General features: G+C 33.9%; 1 protein-coding gene across 1 annotated transcript in view; it reads left to right on the top strand.

The window, feature by feature from the left end:
* LOC140450302 (prostaglandin reductase 1-like) overlaps window positions 1-19,921 on the top strand; it is a 44,811-nt gene extending 24,890 nt beyond the window's left edge. The window contains exons 4-6 of the mRNA XM_072543854.1: window positions 6,982-7,255; window positions 18,188-18,290; window positions 19,663-19,921. Of these exons, the coding sequence (XP_072399955.1) occupies window positions 6,982-7,255; window positions 18,188-18,290; window positions 19,663-19,892 (607 nt within the window). The 3' untranslated portion in view covers window positions 19,893-19,921. The remainder of the gene's footprint in view (window positions 1-6,981; window positions 7,256-18,187; window positions 18,291-19,662) is intronic.
* Window positions 19,922-21,319: the final 1,398 nt, after the last annotated feature.

Below are 21,319 nucleotides of genomic sequence, written 5' to 3'. Positions count from 1 at the left end.
ATTTGATACTTTAAATCACAAAATACTAATGGAAAAGCTTTACAGATATGGCATTAGAGGGCCAGGTTATAATTGGATAAAATCATACCTGTCAAACAGAAAACAGAAAGTAAAATTTGAGTACGAGGGAAGAAATTGCTTCTCTGATGAAGGACTCATTTCGGTGGGAATTCCTCAGGGAAGTATTATGGGCCCTCTTCTCTTTGTTTTTTATGTAAATGATTTATCTTTCGACATTACAGACAACAATCAGAATACTCTTATTGTGAAATTTGCAGATGACGCTAACATTTTAACTATAGGGTCATCCTTGAATAATTTATTGAATATCGCTAATAATAGATTAGATAAAGCACAGAGATGGCTCAATATGAATAAACTCATACTGAACAGAGAAAAAACAAATTATATCTGTTTCGTCACTAAAACAAATAATAGTACCTTACCAGAAACTGTCTCAATTCAATCGGAAATGGTTACTCTAAACCAAAGCACAAAATTTCTGGGGGTACATATTGACCAAAATTTAGATTTTGGGGTGCATATAAATGAGATATGTAACAGGTTAGCATCTATCTGCTACTCTTTCAGAACAACAGCATATTATTTGGACGAAAAATGTAAAGGAGTTGTATATTTTTCAAATTTTCATTCTGTAATGCGATTTGGAATAGTTTTCTGGGGGGGAAGTGGTAACACTGAACAGGTTTTTATATTACAAAAAAGAGCAATCAGAACTCTACTTAACTTGAAATACAGGGATTCATGTAGAGGTAATTTCAAAAAACTAAACATACTAACAATGGCTGGAACATACATATATGAATGCTTACTTTTCATTTTTAAAAATAGACATAAATTCTTGGAACACATAACAAACCATAATACCAATACACGAAACAATCTCATAAACTATAATATACCAATACACAGACTAACAGCATCTGAGAAAACCACAGAATATGCCCGTATTAAATTCTTTAATAAACTGCCTTATAGCATCAAAATAGAAACTGACATAAATAAATATAGAAAGTCTGTTCAACAGTTGCTCATACACCTTGAACCGTACAAAGTGGAGGAATACCTTTAAGCTGACCTGAAGGGATACTGAGGGCTCTTATCTGAATCTAAATGTCACTGTTATTATCCTTATATTTTAATAATACTTTTATGTTAAGTGTAGGTTGTTACAGCAACCATTACAAATTATAATTGACACCATTCTCTCTATTGACAATTTATATTTGTGTGTAACTTGTGAATCCTGAGAATGAAGCTTTTTTCTATTCTATTCTATTCTATTCTATTCATTAAACATCTATAAAGGTTTATTTCAACCAACTTAAATAATGTTTGTAATTGCTAGTGCTCCTGCCAAATGGCTACATTTAATGGAGCAAATGCTACAAGGAATAGATGGCATTTCGATATTTCAGGATGATATAATAATTACAGCTCCAAACAATACCTTACATTTACAAAGACTTGAACAAGTTTTAAAGAAATTATCTGAACATAATTTACATATAAATTTAGATAAAAGTGAATTTTTCAAAGACGAGATTGACTACTGTGGGTATAAAATGAATAAAGCGGGGGGATCTACTAGTGCAGATAAAGTAACTGCAATTGCAAATACCCAAATACCCACAAATAGAACTCAAATTCGGAGTTTCTGTGGTCTAATTAATTATTACAGGCGTTTTCTTAAAGGCACTTCTACAATATTACAACCATTTAATAATTTACTTAAAAACAATGCCAATTTTAAATGGTAAAATACTTGTCAAACTGCGTTTAACAAAGCAAAAAAACTCATTTGTTCTAGAAATGTTTTGTCACTATGACCCAAACTTACCATTGGTCCTAGCAACTGATGCATCACCCTATGGTGTAGGTGCAGTACTTTTACATATTTTTCCAGACGGTACAGATACCTTTACAGTTTGCTACTAAAACTCTTATTGCTGCAAAGTAAAAATACTCACAAATAGACAAAAAAGCATACAGCATAATCTTTGGAGTAAAAAAATTTTACAATTTTTTATGTGCTAGTAAATTTATTTTGCTCACTGACCATAAACCTTTAGTTCAAATCTTTGCACCTGATAAAAGCCTACCAGTTTTAATTGCAACAAGAACGCAACATTATGCAATTTTCTTTGAATTATGACATTGATTACAAAAATACAGATTCTCATTTCAATGTTGATGCACTTTCACGTCTACATATAAAGTCAGAACCAAATTTCACACATGATGAACCAGATATTTTCGAATTAAATCAAATTGAAAATTTGCCTATAAATATTAGAGATCCAGCTTTTCATACAAAAAATGATCATACAAGAATACAAATATACGACCGAATAGTACGCATTGCCACCTGGAATGTACGCAGCTTATTTATGTCCGGGAAACTGGCAAACACTGAAGCCGAGATGGTAAGACTGGAAATAGACATCTTGGGGATGAGTGAAGTAAGATGGCCTGAATCAGGAGTACAAAAAACAAAACATGGATACATATACTATTCAGGTGGAACCGACCCAGAACATCAATATGGAACTGCTATATTAGTGTCGAAGAACATTTCTTAATCAGTCATAGACTTCATCCCTCTAAATGATAGAGTATTAGTGTTGAAATTACAAATAACTCACAGAAAACTAAATATTATTCAGGTCTATGCTCCAACAAGTGACAAGTTAGACGAAGAAATCGAAAAATTTTATAACAACATAGATGAAATAATGAGACTGACAAAAAGAGGTAAGATAACGATGATCATGGGTGACTTTAACGCTAAAATTGGTCGTGGTGCTGAAGGAGACCACATAGGAGCATACGGTCTAGCTACCAGAAATAGTAGAGGAGATAGACTTGTACAGTTCTGCGTAGAAAACAATCTGTTAATAGCCAACACCTTCTTCAAACAACATCCTAGAAGGCTATACACATGGAAATCACCTGCAGACAGAAAAAAACAGAGTTGTTAGAAATCAAATTGACTTCATTTTGCTCAAAAACACCTTTTAGAAATACCTACAATCTACGAAGACATACCTTGGAGCTGATATACATAGCGATCACAATTCAGTTATAATGGATTTTAGATTAAAAAGATTTTCAAAGTCAATAAGAAAACAGTGTCAAGAAAAATAGACATCTCACAACTGAAGAACCCTGAACAGAAAAAAGAAATAGGTATCAAGTTTGAGGAAGAAATAAAAGCGATCGAAAACTTGGTACAGACAGACATTGAAGTAACATGGACTGCTCTAAAAACAAAAATAACAAAGATACAGGAAGAAGACAATAGGTTCATAAAACACAACAAGAAACAAGAATGGATAACGCAAGAGATCATGGACCTTATGGACGTAAGGCGAAAACATAAAACAAGCCTAATAGAATACAAGCGAATCAACAAAATCATTTGAAAAAAGTGCAGGGAGGCGAAAGAAAACTGGATGTCAACAAAATGCCTAGAAATTGAACAACTTTAGGAAAAATACGACACCTTTAATATTCATAAAAAAGTAAAAGAAATGACAGGTAGACACAAAAAGAGACAAGCAACAACATTAAAAAATGATAATAACGAAATAATTATGGGTACAGCAGACAAACTAGAGAGATGGAAAGAATACGTACAAACTCTTTTTGACGACGATAGACCTTGTTCTCCACCATCCACAGATAATCGAATTAATGAAAAAGGCCCAAAAATAACCAAAGAAGAAGTGATTCATGCAGTAAAATATTAGAAAGATGGAAAAGCCACCGGTCCAGACAATATCAATGTCGAAATACTAAAAAAGATATATGACACAGGTAAAATACCAACAGACAGGCTAAAATCAACATTCGTAGCATTACCAAAAAAATCGAATTCCTCACAATGCGATGATTATCGAATACGTTTTTTCTGTCTTACTGTATGGCTCTGAAAGTTGGACAATGGACTCTGAAATAGAAAAAAGAATAGATGCCTTTGAGATGTATATATAAGACGAATGCTGAGTATTCCATGGGTACAAAGAGTTACTAATGTTGAGGTACTTCGTCGCATGTGTAAATCAAAAGAATTACTAAGAATAATCAAAGAGAGGAAAATGCAATATTTGGCTCATGTGTTGAGAGGCGAACGATATGAACTTCAAGTTATACTGGAAGGAAAAGTACAGGGCAAAAGATCAGTAGGAAGATGCCAGAACTCGTGGCTGAGAGACCTGAGGAGATGGTTCGACCGCTCATTCGCAGAAATCTTTCGCGCAGCAGTTTCCATAACTACAATTGCCATTTGGATCGCCAATCTTCGAAAAGAGACAGCGCCATGAGAAGATGAACAAATATACATGATAAATCATACAAAATGATTTCATTACAATCTATTGTTATTATGAAAGGACAAAGAGTAATTGTTATACCTACTAAATTGAGAAATAAAATTTTGACAGAATTAAATACTGCACGTTTTGGCATAGTCAAAATGAAATCTTTAGTTCGTAGTTATTGCTGGTGGCCTCACATAGACCAGGATATTGAGTCACTTTGTAAAAATTGGTTTGAATGCAATAGGCACAAGAACAACCCAACTAAAGATAACTTTCATATATATGGGAGCCACCAAAATTTTACTTTGAAAGAGTGCATGCTGATTACGCTGGACCTTTCAATAAAGGTTATTATTTTATATTAGTAGATTCCTTCAGCAAATGGCCTGAAATTCATTTAACAAAATATACTACTACTGAAATTTGCCGAAAAATTTTTGCCACTATTGGTATTTCTACAGCTTTTGTTACTGACAATGGTAGACAATTCGACTCTCATGCATTTAGAAGTTTCATGAAAGATAATGGAATTACACAAAAATTTACTGCACACTGTCATCCAGCAACTAATGGACATTGGAAGAGATATGTCCAAATACTAAAAAAATGTTTAAGGACCATGAGAAGTGAGGGAAATGACAGGGAGTTCGAAATATGTAAGCTTCTTATGCAGTACCGCAGAAGTCCACATACAGTTGCAGGCAAAAGTCCCTCAGAACTTATATTAGGAAGACAAATAAGGGAAAAATTAGATTTACTTAAGTGTAGTAATAGATTTACCTATACTGACAAAAATCTAAGAAATTTTGATATAGAACTAGGGTTTCAGTGAGAGGTTATTTTCAGTTTAAATGGTAATTTGGCAAAATTGTACTCAGATTGGGGTTATTACATTATTTAATTCAGTTAGATGATGGTAGAACCTGAAAACGTCACGTAGACCAAATACGGCAAAATGGGAAATATACACCATCTCAAAATAATCAAACGTGTTACATTCCGGATACCATTACTCACAATTTGGTTGCAAGGGAGGCATCTATTCCAGAGCACAGTGTCTCACTACCACCTATCGAAGTGACTACCGAGGAATCGGCAATTTCAAATAATATGAAAAGTTCTAATATTGTACCTAGAGCTCAAACTGAAACTGAAGAACCCGTTTTAAGGCGTTCCACTAGAGTAAGAAAACCTGTTACGAGATTGAATTTTTAAGCACTTAACTTTTAGTTATCTTTTGTAAATCATGGTCAAGAGAAGAGGATTCATAAAAAGGTCACGTTTGTATATTTTTCAGAAATAAAACATTTTTACATTATTACATTACGTTATTACAATACTAATGAGATGATTAACATGAAAAACACTACACATAGTAAATATTGAGGAAAAATCCAGGAAAAAACCTCATAATACTATCTCAGTAGAAGCCTGGCGCCATCTATTGGATGACATATAGCGTTTGATTATAGATAACTCATATATACTTATTTTTATTATTATAATTAATAAAAGTTTTTAATTATTTTCTGTTTTGATAACACTTTATCTTGTTACTATTCTGCGGATTTCAAAGATAAACTTGTATTTGTTATTGAAATATTATGTACGGTTAAGAGTTTAATACTCCCGTTTACTTCAGGAAAGGGCCACTCTATCGCCAAAATATTCGAACTTCTCAATTCCACAGAATACAAGCACGTCCCAAACGATTCCACCACCTATGTAGAAAAAACAACCAAATCCATATAAATAAGTCTACTCAGCCTCCAGATGTCAAAAATTCTCTTATATCCAGAGAAAAATCATCCCAAATTCCAAGAATGTACGGCCTGCCAAAAATCTAAAAGCTTAATGTCCCTCTAAGACCCATCGTCAGTGCATACAACTGTTCCACTTTGGCAGAACATCTCGGCTTATACTTACAACCATTAGCCGAAAACGCATCGTCCTTTGTCGAAAATTCTTTTCATTTCATTTTGACATTGTTTCTTTATTCACCAACATTCCTATTGACAAAACCATTTGTGTCTTGGACTCTAAACATGAAATCCCTAAGACACATTATATCTTATAAAACAGGGTCCTTACTATATTCAGACCCCCTAGGGGATCTACTGCTTTATTCCTAAAAATTCGATATTATGATGATAGCCTAGTCTTCGACGCATTAGAGTACCGATCTCCACCAATCTCCAGTTTGTTTAATAGGAGTAGAAATAAAGACCAAGATATAGGCCCATATACCTAAAATCAAAAATTTTCATAAAGGAACTGTATATAAACCCGGATAGACATTAGCAGAAGATCATGTGAGGTTAAACACTAACGGGAGTTCATTTGAGATGCTTTTGATCTACTCATCACATACACGACATCGTTTAAATTGATTACTCCGAGTAGATATCTAGGTCTTAATTAGCCGATGGCTATACTACGATTTTAAGGGACATATCTTACGGTTAAGTAAAGCCTAGGCTATCTTAAATCCTGATCATCCTTTCAAAAGCCCAGAAACCTCTGATAGAAGGCCCATTAGACTACTTCAACCAATATTGAATAGCAAAGATTTCTATTTTTATAAAAATTTATTTTGTTATTAGGTGTATTAAAGGTATTTTATTTTTATTGTTTACAGAAATACTGCTTACTTTGGTGTAACAGAAATACTGAAACCCAAACAAGGTGACACTGTAGTAATATCTGGAGCAGCTGGTGCTGTGGGTAGCATCGCAGGTCAGCTGTGCAAGTTAATGGGTTGTAAAGTAGTTGGGATTACGGGATCAAAAGAGAAGGGTAAATGGTTAGTTGAGGATTTAGGTTTTGATACTTATATAAACTATAAATCGCGTAACTTGGATGAAGCTCTCAAAGAAGTTGCACCGGAAGGAATCGATCGCTACTTTGACAATGTGAGTAGTTGAAATGTATTTTACTTACGGTGATTGTAATTAATATAAAATTAGATTTAGGTCTTACAAAATAAAATGAAGTTGAGCTTTAAGATATAATATTGTATTAAATTATATTATATTAGTAACTTTACCCGTCGCATGCGAAGTTAAATCCAATCAATTGTCATCAATTGTCATCTACAGCCAGTCAATAATTTTTTAAATAATAATAAACGTTTTGCGTATAATTCAAGTAATATGCAAAAAGTATATTATTTTAAAAAATCTCCAATAATGATATGGTGTACTTCTGATCTGACATGTTTTTTACTATACCCTGTATATATTATTATATTAATGGCACGCTATATACATTATATGTAATACCCTTCTCTCTCGTTTGATTTGATGTGTCATATGGTAGTATTAGACTAGTTGTTTATTTTATAATCAGTCAGACGCCTTTTTCAGGCCAATAAAGCAAATTTACTTTAGGCTTTATATATATAGCAAATATGTCTCAATAGTGTCATGCGATAAGTCGTATATAATTCATTAATCTATAGTTCAATTATAACGAAGACGATATGTAGTGCTCTTTCGGTAGTCTCTTTGTATGTTTTTTCTATATGAATATATTCGGTATATCCTCCCCTTTAATTTGCTCTATCGCTTGTTAGTATCCGATCAGTTGTTTATTTCGTATTCAGCCAGAGGCCTTCTTTAAGTTAATAAAACAAAACTTGTCTTTTAGTTAAACTATGTTTATCTGTACCTTCATTGTGTGTTTTTTTTTCTATCTTAAGATATTTGTGATATCCTCCCCTTTCATTTAATGTATCACATGTTTCAATCAGACCAATAACAAAAGAGATATGATGTAATGCCCTCTTAGTAATGTCGCAATGTGTGTTTTTTCGCAAACAACGAACAAACTTGCGTATGATTTTAAGGGGTCAACTCTCTGACGACTGGACAACATGTATTATCTTTAGAAACATTTTCAATACATGGTTAAACAAACTGACGCTTGTCTAATTAGGTCAGGTTTTTGATGTGCTTTTAATAAGAGCTATGAACTGTGAATTGGACCAATTTGCATAAAATTTTAATTTTGAGATCCCAAAAAAGATGCAAAAACGTTTACCACATTTACCCCTGGGCTTCCCCTACAGCCCTCCTCACAGGGGGGGGGTAAAAACGCAAAAAATCGATTTACCAAGAATTTGCACACCGTAGAAAAAAATGTTTCAATTAAAAAATGTAACTGAGTTAATGTTAAACAAAAATATTTATAAGCATTTGTTGTGTAGCATGAACCGTTCTCTTAGAAAGAACGCTTAAAGCGACCGTCGATTTTCCATAAGAGTTACGCGCGCGAAATCAATGCACAATAAAATTTGTATCAGCGGGACGGTAAAAATTCGATATCTTTTGATCTAAATGTCCTATCGACAAAAATCAAGATGCTCTTTCAAGGCTTTTGTATGCAGTTTTTGTATTTTGCCGTTTTGTATTTTGCATAGACTCAGTTTTTATAGAGGTGTTAAATAAATTAACGTGGCGCGATATTTGCCATTTTTTACGATTCTTGTGAGATCAATAAAATTAATCACTTTGAAAATTGACCAGTTGTATTAAATTTCCATTTTTAAAGATCAATCTTTGAAACCTATGACATGATATTTCAATTTTAACAAATATAAGGCATTTGAAATATGAATAAAAAACGCAGAATTTAATGTTTATATTACAAACGATCACACGTGACAGGAAATTAATTTAAGAAGACTGTTTAGGGTGTAGTTTAGTGCAGAAGTTTTGTTCTTTTGAAAAACGTGAGACTATTATTATTAAAAACGTACTAGTGTAACTAAAAAATAAGTTTTAAATGTTTTAGATCAACTTAAATAGAATGATGTTTGTTGTGTGAAAGTTTTTTAAGCATATTTCAAATACTTTATATTTAGTTTCAACTATCCAATAAATGATAGCAATGTTTTAGAAGCTATAACTTAAGTTTTAAGTTCAGGGCTTTGAGGTGACCACTTCATAGTTATAAAGAAATATTTATCTCAAGAATGAAATATATAAGCTTTTAAATGATAGTATTGTTTTAGAGGATATAATTTTATTTTTAATTACAATTTATTCAATCTTACAACTACCTAATGATTGGTCCAATTCAGGTTCATAGCTCTTATTAAAAAGACAACAGCAAAAACCTACCTACTTAGAGAAGCGTCAGTTGGCTTAGGCATTTACTAAAATTTTTTCTAAAGGTAATACATTGCCGTCCATATAACAACTGCGACAAATACCTAAATGATACACAGTTTGGTTTTCATACCGAGTTTGGAACTAGAGAGGCATTGTTGTTGATGACCATACTTTCTTAAAGCTGTCTTGATATATTTGTAGTCGCGCACTCTTTTGTTGACTTTTAAAAGGCATTTGATCATGTTAAGCACTCTATATTAATAGAAATTCTAAGAGGCATTGATTTGGATAGCAGAGACGTTCGCATAATTACAAAGTATTGGAATCAAACAGCATCAGTTCTAGTAGACGAAATGGAATCACAGGCACTTAATACTAATTACTTTAGTATTACTTTAGTATTTAGTATTATTTAATACTAAAAGAGTAGTAAGGCAGCGATGCCTCTTGTCGACCATGTTTACTTCGTCGACCCATCAACATTTACTCCGAAATAATAAACAAGAAGGAATAATTGGGAACGGAGAAGTCATCAATAATTTGCAATATGTGGACGACACAGTACTCCTAGCTTCTAGACAAGCAAATCTCCAAACACTTGTTGACAGTTTAGTTAAAAACTGTAAAGAAGCAGGTCTTGATATAAACGTACAGAAAACCAAAATACTCGTAATAAGTAAACAACAGAATGTAAATCCGTCTGTAAACAGTACCCGAAAGAATTTAACCCATTAACGCCGAGAAAATGTTTTTTTTGAATTTACGATTTTTTTTTGAACTTTCATAAAGAAAGGTGTAAAATTAACCTACGTTTGGAAAAAAATAAATTTATATTTCAAAATATACAAAAAACATGCTGTGAAATACTAGTTTGTGTGAAATTTCATAAAACATTCTAAACATAAACCAACATCGCACTTGATACACATTGTACCCCCTTTGCTTATACAATTGAACCCGGCACATCTTCTTCTTTTTCCTTCTGGCACTACTACTACGTAATGGTTTAGCCCATCAAATCTGACATCGTCTCCAACACGGCTGTTACTTCCAGCAGCTTTAGGCATTCGACCTGGACCTTTAGCTGTCATTTTGTAATTTGCCAAATATGTCTAAAAATCACAGTAACATGTAAGACTACGTAAATATGTAGTAAATTATAACATTACCTGAGCAATACTTCGCCTAAACTCCAACTGGCTTATATTTCTGCCACTTTTGCGGTAGAAAATCCAAGCATTTTGTATAGATACATCAATAAGATATGTGAATATCGACCAGTACCACTTTTTTGATCTTACACCAATACGATAACTAAAACAATGTATGTTATTATATTATTATAATCAATATACTTTACATAACAAGATACATTTGCATCCATCAGATCGGTGCCTCCCATGTTTTTATTGTATTTGTAAATTACATCCGGACGTGGTATAGGTACGTTTCTTTTATCTTTCCTTGAAAATCTCTCTACAGATTTCACTGGAGTAACCCCAAAACACGTACTGGCCACTGCTACCACATTATTGTCCATCAACCTCACATAAAGAATACCATGGAATACCATCAGTCTTGAATTTGCTTTAACGTCATTTTGTACCACAGTAGGTAATTGCTCATTTGCTAAATCTTCAGATGTGTCCTCCACTCTCGTACCATTTGAAAATACAACTTCAGCTGGAGCTAACAGTTGACGACTACTCAACTTTTCAACAGTTCCTCCCTCATCTTCATCCCCTGAATCCTCATCGGTCAGATCCTGACAGTCAGGTGGCTGTATGTATATCAGTGACTTCGTTATCAGATTCGTAGGTGATATCTAACGCTTCTTCAAGAGTTATTCCTCTAAAACTAAAATTATCGTATAAAACTATAGGCTAATACATATTGTCCGTAGTACGCCTACTGGTCCCATATGGTGACAGTGACGTTTACGACGAAATTATGAAAAACTAGAACCATATATTCAGAAAATCAACAATCATGTTTTTATTTGAACTGTCGTCATTTTAGCATTTGAGAAATGTGCTAAGACAATCACATTTGGGCGAATTGATTTAGATGGTAGCTTACTATTTTTATTGAGAATAAGCCACAATTTCACTTTAAAATAAGTTTATATTAAAGTTTTGATTTGTCCTTCGGAATTAAGATTCAAAATACAAAAAATTTATAAAAAAATTTATTTTTCTTCTTGATTTTTATGTAGACATGACTGTCTGTTTTTCAATGTGCCTTCAATAAGCTGTCGTTTCATCGTTTTTGTGGTCTCCCTACTGATTTTATTTTTATTGAAAAACCGTCTCTTGTCATCTTTACTACTCTATTTGTTGTCATTCGGCTTATATGGTCGTTCCATTATACTCTTTTATTTCTTACCTAGTCCTTGATGTTCTTCATCTTGCATTTCGTCGTATATATGTACTTCTAGCTATTTTTTTAACAAATTTTCTTTAACAGATTACCGTTTCTTTAACAAATTACCAATAGATATACGAATGAATTTACATCAGCCAAACTTTCGGAGGTGTGTACATCAATACATTTGTGAGCTAGAGCCATATTCTAAAAATAACGTTTAAGTATGTTTTATCGTGTTAATTAATTTATATACTTTTAAGATGTATTTCTGTAACTTTGACTTGTCTCATACATGTACTTTGTATAATGTCGCATGTGATCAATAAATTTGACTTGACTTGACTGGACTATTTCTCATAGTTTTTTATTATCAATTTTTTTAAGGGTTTTCATCTCTGCTATTTGTAACATCTTTTTTGTGCTCTCTATGTAAAGTCGTGTTTTTGCCGCGTATGTCATGACTATTTTCTAAACTCTGCCTTTCATTTCTTTCCCAATATTTTTATTTCTCTATATTCTTTCATTCAGGCATCCTGCGGCTCTGTTCACTTGACCTTCCACTTCTGTTTCGAGCTTTCCGTAGCTAGATAATGTGATGTCTAGATATTTAAACTCCATCACTTGTTCTATTATCTGACCTTCCAGCTCCAATTTACATCTTAGTAAATTTGCTATTGTCTTTTTTGGGAAATTAACATGTTAAATTCTCTGGCAGTTATATTAAATTGGTACAGCTTACATTGTAAATCAACATCACTTTGAGAAAGTAGTATTGCGACGTCTGCATAGCAGACTATTTTCAGTTGTTTTTCTCCTATTTGGTATCCTTTTTTAATTCTTACTTTTTTCCTTATTTCATCCATAATCAGGTTGAACAATAGAAGGCTTAGGGAATCTCCCTATATTATCCCATTGTCAGCTTTAATATTGTCAGTTAGTTCTTTTTCTATTTTTACTTTGATTGCGTTATTTTAGTCGATGGTTTTGATTATTTCTAAAGGTATCTCTTTTGCGTCAATAAATGGATACCGTCCTTCAATTTAACCCGGTCAATTGCAGTCTTAAGGTCCACGAAACAGAGATATGCCGGTTTTTTGTATTCTAATGATTTCTTTTGCACTTGATTCATTATAAATATAGCGTCGGTGCATGATCTTCCCTACCTCAAACCTTGTTGTTCTGCTAGTGCTATAATTTCGTTTAGTTTATTTGTTATCACTTTGGTTGTTAATTGTATTGTTGTGTTTAATAAATTAATTTCTTTGTAATTTTTCAGGTCCGATTTGTCTCTTAATTTGAAAAGAGGTATTAGGATGTTTAATCTTCATTCTTGAAAAATTCTGTTTTGTTCTATTATTTTTTAGATTAGTTTTAGTAGTTGTTTGGTCAGATTTAGTCCTCCGTACTTTGAAATTCGTTCGACAGATTTAGTCCTCCTTCTTCTGGTGATTTTTTGTTTTTTAATTTCATTAATGCTTCCTTTACCTCTTCCTCTTAAATATTTATTTTTTCGTTTGCCGTTAACTCTGGTGTTGGTGGTTCATTATCGTCACCTGTAGCAAATAGGGATCGAAAGAAGTCTGTCCATGTTTACTTCTGAAAGTTTTTCGTTGTGTTTCGTTTTTATTAGTTCGTTCATCTCTTTTCTTTGTCCTCTAATCATTCTACATATTTTTTTTTCTGTTCCGTAGAAGTAAGATTCCGTATTTACTCCTTCGACTCTGATTTTTGTTTGTGTTGACGTCGCTCTCTTAGGTGTGAAGTATTTTTTAATGATTCTTATTTTACATAATACTAGGCTGTCATCGCTCATACAAGGCATTAACAAAAATTTTATTGATGCTATATAAACGTCAAAATAAACTTATTTTAAAGTAAAATTGTGGCTTATTCCCAATAAAAATAGAAAACTGTATTAAGGTACCACAAGAAAAAAGCCTCAGAAAAATCTAAATGGCATCTTCGCTTAAGTCTCTTAGTGGAAGATTGGTTTATTAATTAAAATTAACCCTAGAATCGCAAGGGGAAATTAGTGGAACGATTTTCACAAGGTGGGGTCAAAGGCGACCCGAAAATATTTGTCAAAATAAAAGACATTTAAATGTTTTTTAAAGTTATTTGTCAAAAAATTTTCTAAATGATTTGATTTCTAATCAGAAAATGTATTGTTAAATAACAATAAGCAAAACTAATATAGAGAGTGAGTCAAAATATAAAAGCACATAATTTGACAAATACTTTTTAAGATGTCAAAAGTAGATTAAAAAACAAGTTAGGAATTGAATAGTTTATTCTTATATTATTTACAATCTCCACAAATACTAAATTAGTGTTCTGCACACATATTTTTTTCACAATAAACACAAATATGACAACCTTTTCTATAGTTACTTCTTGGACAATAATAACATCGACGATTTCATGTTGAGAATCGTTATTTAAGTTTTTAAAGTGAATATTTGGATTGTAAATTTACTAAATTTTGGAGATATAAACATAAAGGTGTAGTGTATTGGAAACTGCTGTTAACTCTTGCCTACGAGTAAGCGTTAAGGTATTATTTAATATCTGACTATAATTGTTGCATTGAACTGTTTATTTTGTTTATCTTTGAACTTTTTTGTGCTCATTAGTGAAACACCAATATATTTCAAATCGCCTTTCGCTTTACATTAATTTTATAGGCAACCAGTAATACGAACTGGTGTGTTGTTGTTATCTAGATACTGACCAATAATTACAACCACTATGGATAATCCTAAACCTAATGCTTTTGACTACAAGGGCAACAAAATTGAACAAACTACTTCAAACGTAACTAAATCAATAATGTTAACGAATGACGGAGAAAACAATACACCTACAACTTCATACGTTGCTGCACCCAAAACAAGACCTAAACCTATTTTTCCAAAAAAAGAACAAGCAATTATCATACATTCTCATCCCAATCTTGTGTTATTGGACTACGTTAAAGCAGTTGGAAACATCGTTAATCCCAAAAATGTTTGTTTTGCATCGAAAATGTCAAACAACCGAGTGTGTATCTACTTATCAAGAACCGAACTTGTAGACCAGCTTATATTAGAGCATTCCACTGTAACTGTAAATTCCGTTGAGCTGAGTATAAGAAGACTAATTTCTGCACCTAAGAGAATATTAATATCAAATGTCTGTCCATCCATACCTAACGAGGTCATAGAACGGGCACTCAAACATTTCGGACTTCAAATGGTGTCGCCTATATCATTATTAAAGGCAGTTATCCCAGGAGATTAGTACTCGCATATTATAGTTTCAGACGTCAAGTCTACGTTATTCCAGCTACTGAGAACTACGAGCTTCAAACGTCACTTTTAATACCGCATGAGAATATCGCATATAGAATATTCTTGTCTACAGATCGTATGGAGTGTTTTCTTTGTAAACAGCCTGGACATACAGCAAACAAATGTCCTAACACAAATACACAAACAACCTCATTGCCGCAATCAAATAATTTATCATCAACATTGTCAACAACTACAATAGTTGATACAAATCTTCAAGCAACTACAGTATTACCAGCACCAGGTGTCAAACGACTGCATTCATCAACTAATGACTCAAATTCTCTTGAAGACCAGACATCCGACGTTGATGTAATGCCCCCTCCTGAGCACTCCTCCAGCACTGATAAACCAAAATTAGTTAAGAAGAAACCTAGGATGCAGTCCACAAACGAAGCTATTCTATCAGACAACACAAAGACAATTATATAAAATCTCTGTAACACAAATCCGAATGACTATTCGTTAACAGCTGATCAGATTATTGCATTCCTTAAGAACTCATTTGGCAACGGCAACCCAATTATCGAAGCTCTGCAAATTACTACAGAAATACAGGTCCTGTTGGACGATATGTATAAGATATATCCTTCTTTAACAGAAAGATCCGTTAAGGGTAGAGTTACTAGAACAACGAAAAAATTAAATAAATATTTAACCACACATAATAGCAATGCTGAAGTATCACAATCATTAACTGACGACGATTATCTCTCAAATACATCACAAAAGTCCCAAAAATCTACCTTTTAATTACTTAGTTACTTTTCAAATTAATTCAATCGAATTGTGACGGATTCTATCCGAGATACGAAAGAATCCAACAATTGATCGCAGAAACAGAAGCAGATTTTATATGTTTACAAGAGACAAACTTTAAAGATACCAAAATTGGACAACTTAAAAATTACGAAGGTTACCATTGTCTACGAAAGGACTTCCTGAGAGCCAGTGGCGGCACCTCAATATTTGTTTCCAGAGATCTGTTTTCTACACATCACATACTCACTACCGGCATTGAAGCAGTCGCAGTCTCCATCTGGTGCCCCAGCAAAATTACAGTATGTAGCATTTACATACCACCTAATTACAAACTTTCAGAAGAGGAACTGTATGATTTAATCCATCAACTCCCCACTCCTTATCTTCTTGTGGGTGATTTCAATGCACATAATATTATGTGGGGCTCTGATAAAACATTTGGAAGGGGAAAAGTCATTGAAAATGTATTAAATTGTTCTAGCACTTGTCTATTAAATACCGGATCAAGCACATACTGCAATATATCTTCTGGCACATTTTCAGCAATTGATTTGAGCTTTTCTGACCCAAAGTCACGATCTCTATTAAACTGGCGTATCCTCGACAGTCTCTTTGATAGCAATCACTTTCCAGTTCTGATTTCAAATAGCGAGAATAAATCTAGCAATTATAATGTACCCAAATGGCGAATCGCCAATGCAGATTGGATTGGCTTCTGCTCGTTTCTCGAAAAAAAACTTCCACTTCTGTCTCTTTCTGATGACGTAGACGAATCTCTGAACCTTCTTATCCACTGCATTATCTCTGCAGCTGATTTACATATTGGCAAAACTTTTACAGCCTATACACGGAAGAAAGTACCATGGTGGAATAAGGACTGTGAATATGCAGTTCGTCCATGCAAAAAAGCATTAAACAGATATCGAAGAACTCGAAATAACGAAGATTTTGTGCAATTTAAAAAACTAAAGGCCAGAGCAAAATACGTGCTAAAAGAAAACAAGAAAATTTCATAGAGAGAATATACTTCATCACTAAAAACACACTCCTTCCGCCAATTTACTAGCTGATACGTTTGAACAAAAATCCAAAAGACAATACTCACCCAATTTTCATCTTTTTCTGTCATATTCAGTTGCCTCTTCCAAGTCTCTTGCCGCCATTGCTTCATCAATATCGTTGCGCCCACTTCTCTGTGGTCGTCCTTTATTTTTTCTTTTAGGAGGGATCCATTCCAGTACTCTTCTAGGCCATCTGTACTCTGGCATTCTTTTAACATGTCCGAACCAGATTAATTGTTTTCTTTTTATGTCATCATTGATATTTCGCTCCATTTTCATTTCGTTTCGTATTTGTTCGTTTCTAACTCTCTCCAGTTTCGATCTACCTCAGCTTTGTCTTAGATAATCCATTTATATCGTCATAAGTTTGTTTCTATTAGCTTTGGTAACGTCATATACTTCCGAAGCGTAAAGTGTAATACTTTGGACTATACTACCGTAAATGTGTTTTTTGGTTTCTCGTCGAAGTGTTTTTTGCCAGAGAAGAGAGTTTAACGCACGGGTCGCTGCTCTGCCCTTGTTTATTCTTTCCCTGATTTTTTCTGCGCTATTTCCCTTCTTGTGAAAAATGACCCCCAAATGTTTGCAGTATTGCACCTTTGATTTTGTCGTCTTCGAAGACTAGGTCACATACTTCATCTGTTCCCACTGAGAGATATTCACATTTTGTCATATTCACTAAGGATCTGTCCAAATAGATTTTAAATAAGGTGGGTGACAGACAGCAGCCTTGTCTTAGTCCCTTTGTTGTTTGAAAAGGAGAGGTGATTTCTTGTCCCATTTTAATTCTTGCAAAGTTTTGTTCGTAATATTTTTGAGTGGCGTTAATAAGAATTGGGTTTATTTTCAAGTTACCCATTGCTATCCATAGTTGGGAGATCGGTACACTGTCATATGCTTTTTTCAAATCTATTAAAGCTATATGAGTTTCTCTATTTCTCTGCACTCGGGTACACTTACAAAAAAATAATGCGATTGGAAACAATCGGTTTTGGGTATCTCAAATTACTTAAATTTTTAAAAACGATGAAATAACTTTGAATACATAAAAACTGATATTGGTTGTACTATATTTTCCTCAATCAAAAGACTTTTTTTTGTGGTACCTCTAATAACTTTTAAAATGGCGTAATGCTATCAATAACTAATCTGTGACAATTTTGACACTATTTTGATGAACTAGGATGATTTTAGTATAAATACATTTGTAGGTTGGAGGTGAAATAACATTCTCAGTTCTAAAGCATATGAACCACTATGGACATACAGCTGTATGCGGAGGAATTTCGGGATACAATGAGACAGACCCCCAAAGTAAGTTTTAAAAATAACTTTTAGCTGTTATGTGTTTTGTAATTTTATTTTTAACGTATGTTGCCATGAAGACTATAAAATCAGAACATGTCAGGAATATACATATATAAGGAGCATGAAGGAACGTCTGATAGATATAGGTACAGAGAAGAATATCAAAATGTAAAGCGGTAACTCGAAGAGTAAACTTAATAACAGCGTCGACAAAAATTAAACTGGAAACCAAATTATCAATATACATGCATATAGGCTCAACCATGGTTGAAGCTGAGTTGAAAAACGAGCATGTTATCTTGGGAACATATTAACATGCTCCTTTTCAAACTTGGCTGCACCGTACTGATGATGACCAAATTGTTAGAAATACGTATATAAGGTTGCCTTCCATCGATATACCCATTTTGTTTTTTGTTTTCCTGTTTTTTTGCAGGACATGCCATTACATTTCCATCGATGAGCACTTCATGTAAAATTATAAATATCTTTATGTCTTCTATATCTAAAGAACGTATTGGTGATTTTTAATTTATAAACTTTATATTGTATAATAGATAAGGATAGATGAGGCCAAAGAACTTTTAAATCAGCTTTACCTTTCCTCGCTAGAAGAAGGATTGAAAATAAATATATCTAAAACCCAGATGATGACAAATCTTGTAGTTAGCGAAGATATATGCGTAGGAACAAGATCCATAGACCAGGTAATGACCTATAAATACCTAGGTCATGAGATTTTCATAGGAAAAGTTAACCAAACCGTTGAGCTTCTCCGTCGTATAAGACTGACTTGGGCAGCCTTCGGCAAGCTGAACCATATTTTCAAATCGTCTGATATACCAATATGCCTTAAAAGAAAAACGTTTAATCAGTGTGTTTTGCCAGTGTTAACTTACGGTGCGGAAACGTTGACCATGACAAGGAGAACAGTTCAAAAGATCCGTGTGTGTCAAAGGGCGATGGAGCTTGGTATGTTCGGCGTTTCACTACAAGACAAGATCCCAAATCGCCAGCTACGACAAAGAACATGAGTGGCTGATGCAGTAGAGAAAGTAGCAACACTGAAATGGAACTGGGCAGGTCACGTGGCTCGAATGACAGATAATAGAGGGACAAAGCGGATACTGGAATGGAGACCAAGAGATGATGCCTACCGAAGCAGAGGTCGTCCACCAACACGTTGGACTGACGATCTAAAACGTTGCCATAGGAATTGGATGCAAGAGGCACAAGATCGGAATGGATGGAAAATTATGAGGGAGATCTATGTCCAGCAGTGGATAAGCGAAGATTGAATGATAATATTGTTTAAATTATTTTGTCTTATATTTAATTCTAGGTTTAGTTTTCTTTTAATTTTTTTTTTCAATTTCAGTTCCAGATCTTGCTCTTCTGATTGTAATGAAAGAATTATCCATACAAGGTTTTCATGTTCATCGATGGCTAGACCGATGGAATGAAGGAATACCCAACAATTTGAAATTAATACAGGAAGGCAAGCTAAAATATAAAGAAACGGTGTTTGAAGGATTTGAAAATTTGTACCAAGCTTTTCTAAGCATGAATAAAGGTGAAGGAATAGGAAAAATCGTTGTTAAAGCATAGAATAAAATAAAATACTCATTAATATTAAATAGTTTTTATGTTTATCGCGTAACTTTTCTACCAAGAATAATTATAAGATACTGGTATCATCCCGATAATACCACTGTTATTCCATTTATGGTCGAAGACTAAATTGTTAATTTCTGTCTCTTGTAGCGTAAGCTGTTTTATATCGTCGTAGGTCTTCCATATCCTCTGGCGCGAGTTGATGGAAGAGGAACTTTTGGTGGGAATGCCTGTGTACTGTGCGCTAACGTAGCGGAGGCGATGCACATAATTAGACTCCCTTCTCTTTGGGAAAAAAATGTAGCATACATTTTTTTTGTAAGTCCTTTGTCGGTTAGGCGATAACCTACTTCGTAAATTGGTCTTGGAGTACTGTTAAAAATATGCTTGGGCGTGGTCCCACCAACTCAATTGAGACATTGTTCCAAGGCTTTTCTTTAGTAAATAGTCACATCTTCTTGCTGGCTGTATCTGCGACGGTTTACACGTAAGACATTTATTTATAGTTTCTAACATAGCGTGACACTTAAATATACCCAGACCTTAATTTTTGCGCTATTCTACAAACGGTTGTCACAATTCTTAAATGGCCTGCTGCTATGCCGTTTCTTTTCGGTTTGGTTTCTATGCGGGTCTTACTCGGTTTATATACGGATTAGGATCTTTTTCGGTTCTCTTCGGAGTCGATTCCTATTCGGGTTTTGTTCGGGTTAGTTTCTTTTCAGATTCCAAGCTGAACTTTTCGGTTTGGTGTTATAATACCTCTTTAGACAGGCGGTATATCCACGACATACCTGTGGTGGTATCCGTTACTGAGCCTGTGTCTGTTATTGCTGTACGAAGCGGCATATCTATTTTTGCTCAGGTTAATCTTAGATTTAGTTTGAATAAAAATATATAAAATATACTTATTGCCATAAAATTACCTAAACGGTGATTACAGTGTGTTAATACACACACGGTGAAGACCGGAAAGGACGGGCTAATGGAATAGAGATGGAATGGGCCGATCAACACTCGGTCCAACGAGGAGCGGACAACGACTAATCAATACTTAGTCACGGGAAAGAATAGGTCTGTCTCAGATATATACTTCAAGACCGGGTACGGATTTTCCACTAGATCAACACACTAGCAGAAGCGGTTGGCCGTTAGTCAATACTCTGATGGAAGTCCCGGACGATTGGCCTCCAGTCAACACCCAGAGGCCCAAGGAAGTTCCTACTAGATGAGTACTGTAGCGTAACTCGATTCTTCCTTGTGGTATATAGTGTTTTATATCGTCGTAGGCCTTCCATCTCCCCTAACGCGCGTCAATGAAAAAGAAACTTTTGGTGCAGGGCTGATTGGACAAAATCAGTGCATATCGTTACAAACACAATTTTAAAAATATGGAATTGCCTTTAAAAACAGTACTATAT

This window comes from Diabrotica undecimpunctata, chromosome 9 (genome assembly GCF_040954645.1).
Source record: "Diabrotica undecimpunctata isolate CICGRU chromosome 9, icDiaUnde3, whole genome shotgun sequence".
Classification (NCBI taxonomy): Eukaryota; Metazoa; Arthropoda; class Insecta; order Coleoptera; family Chrysomelidae; genus Diabrotica; species Diabrotica undecimpunctata.
This window is presented reverse-complemented; position numbering and strand designations above follow the sequence as displayed.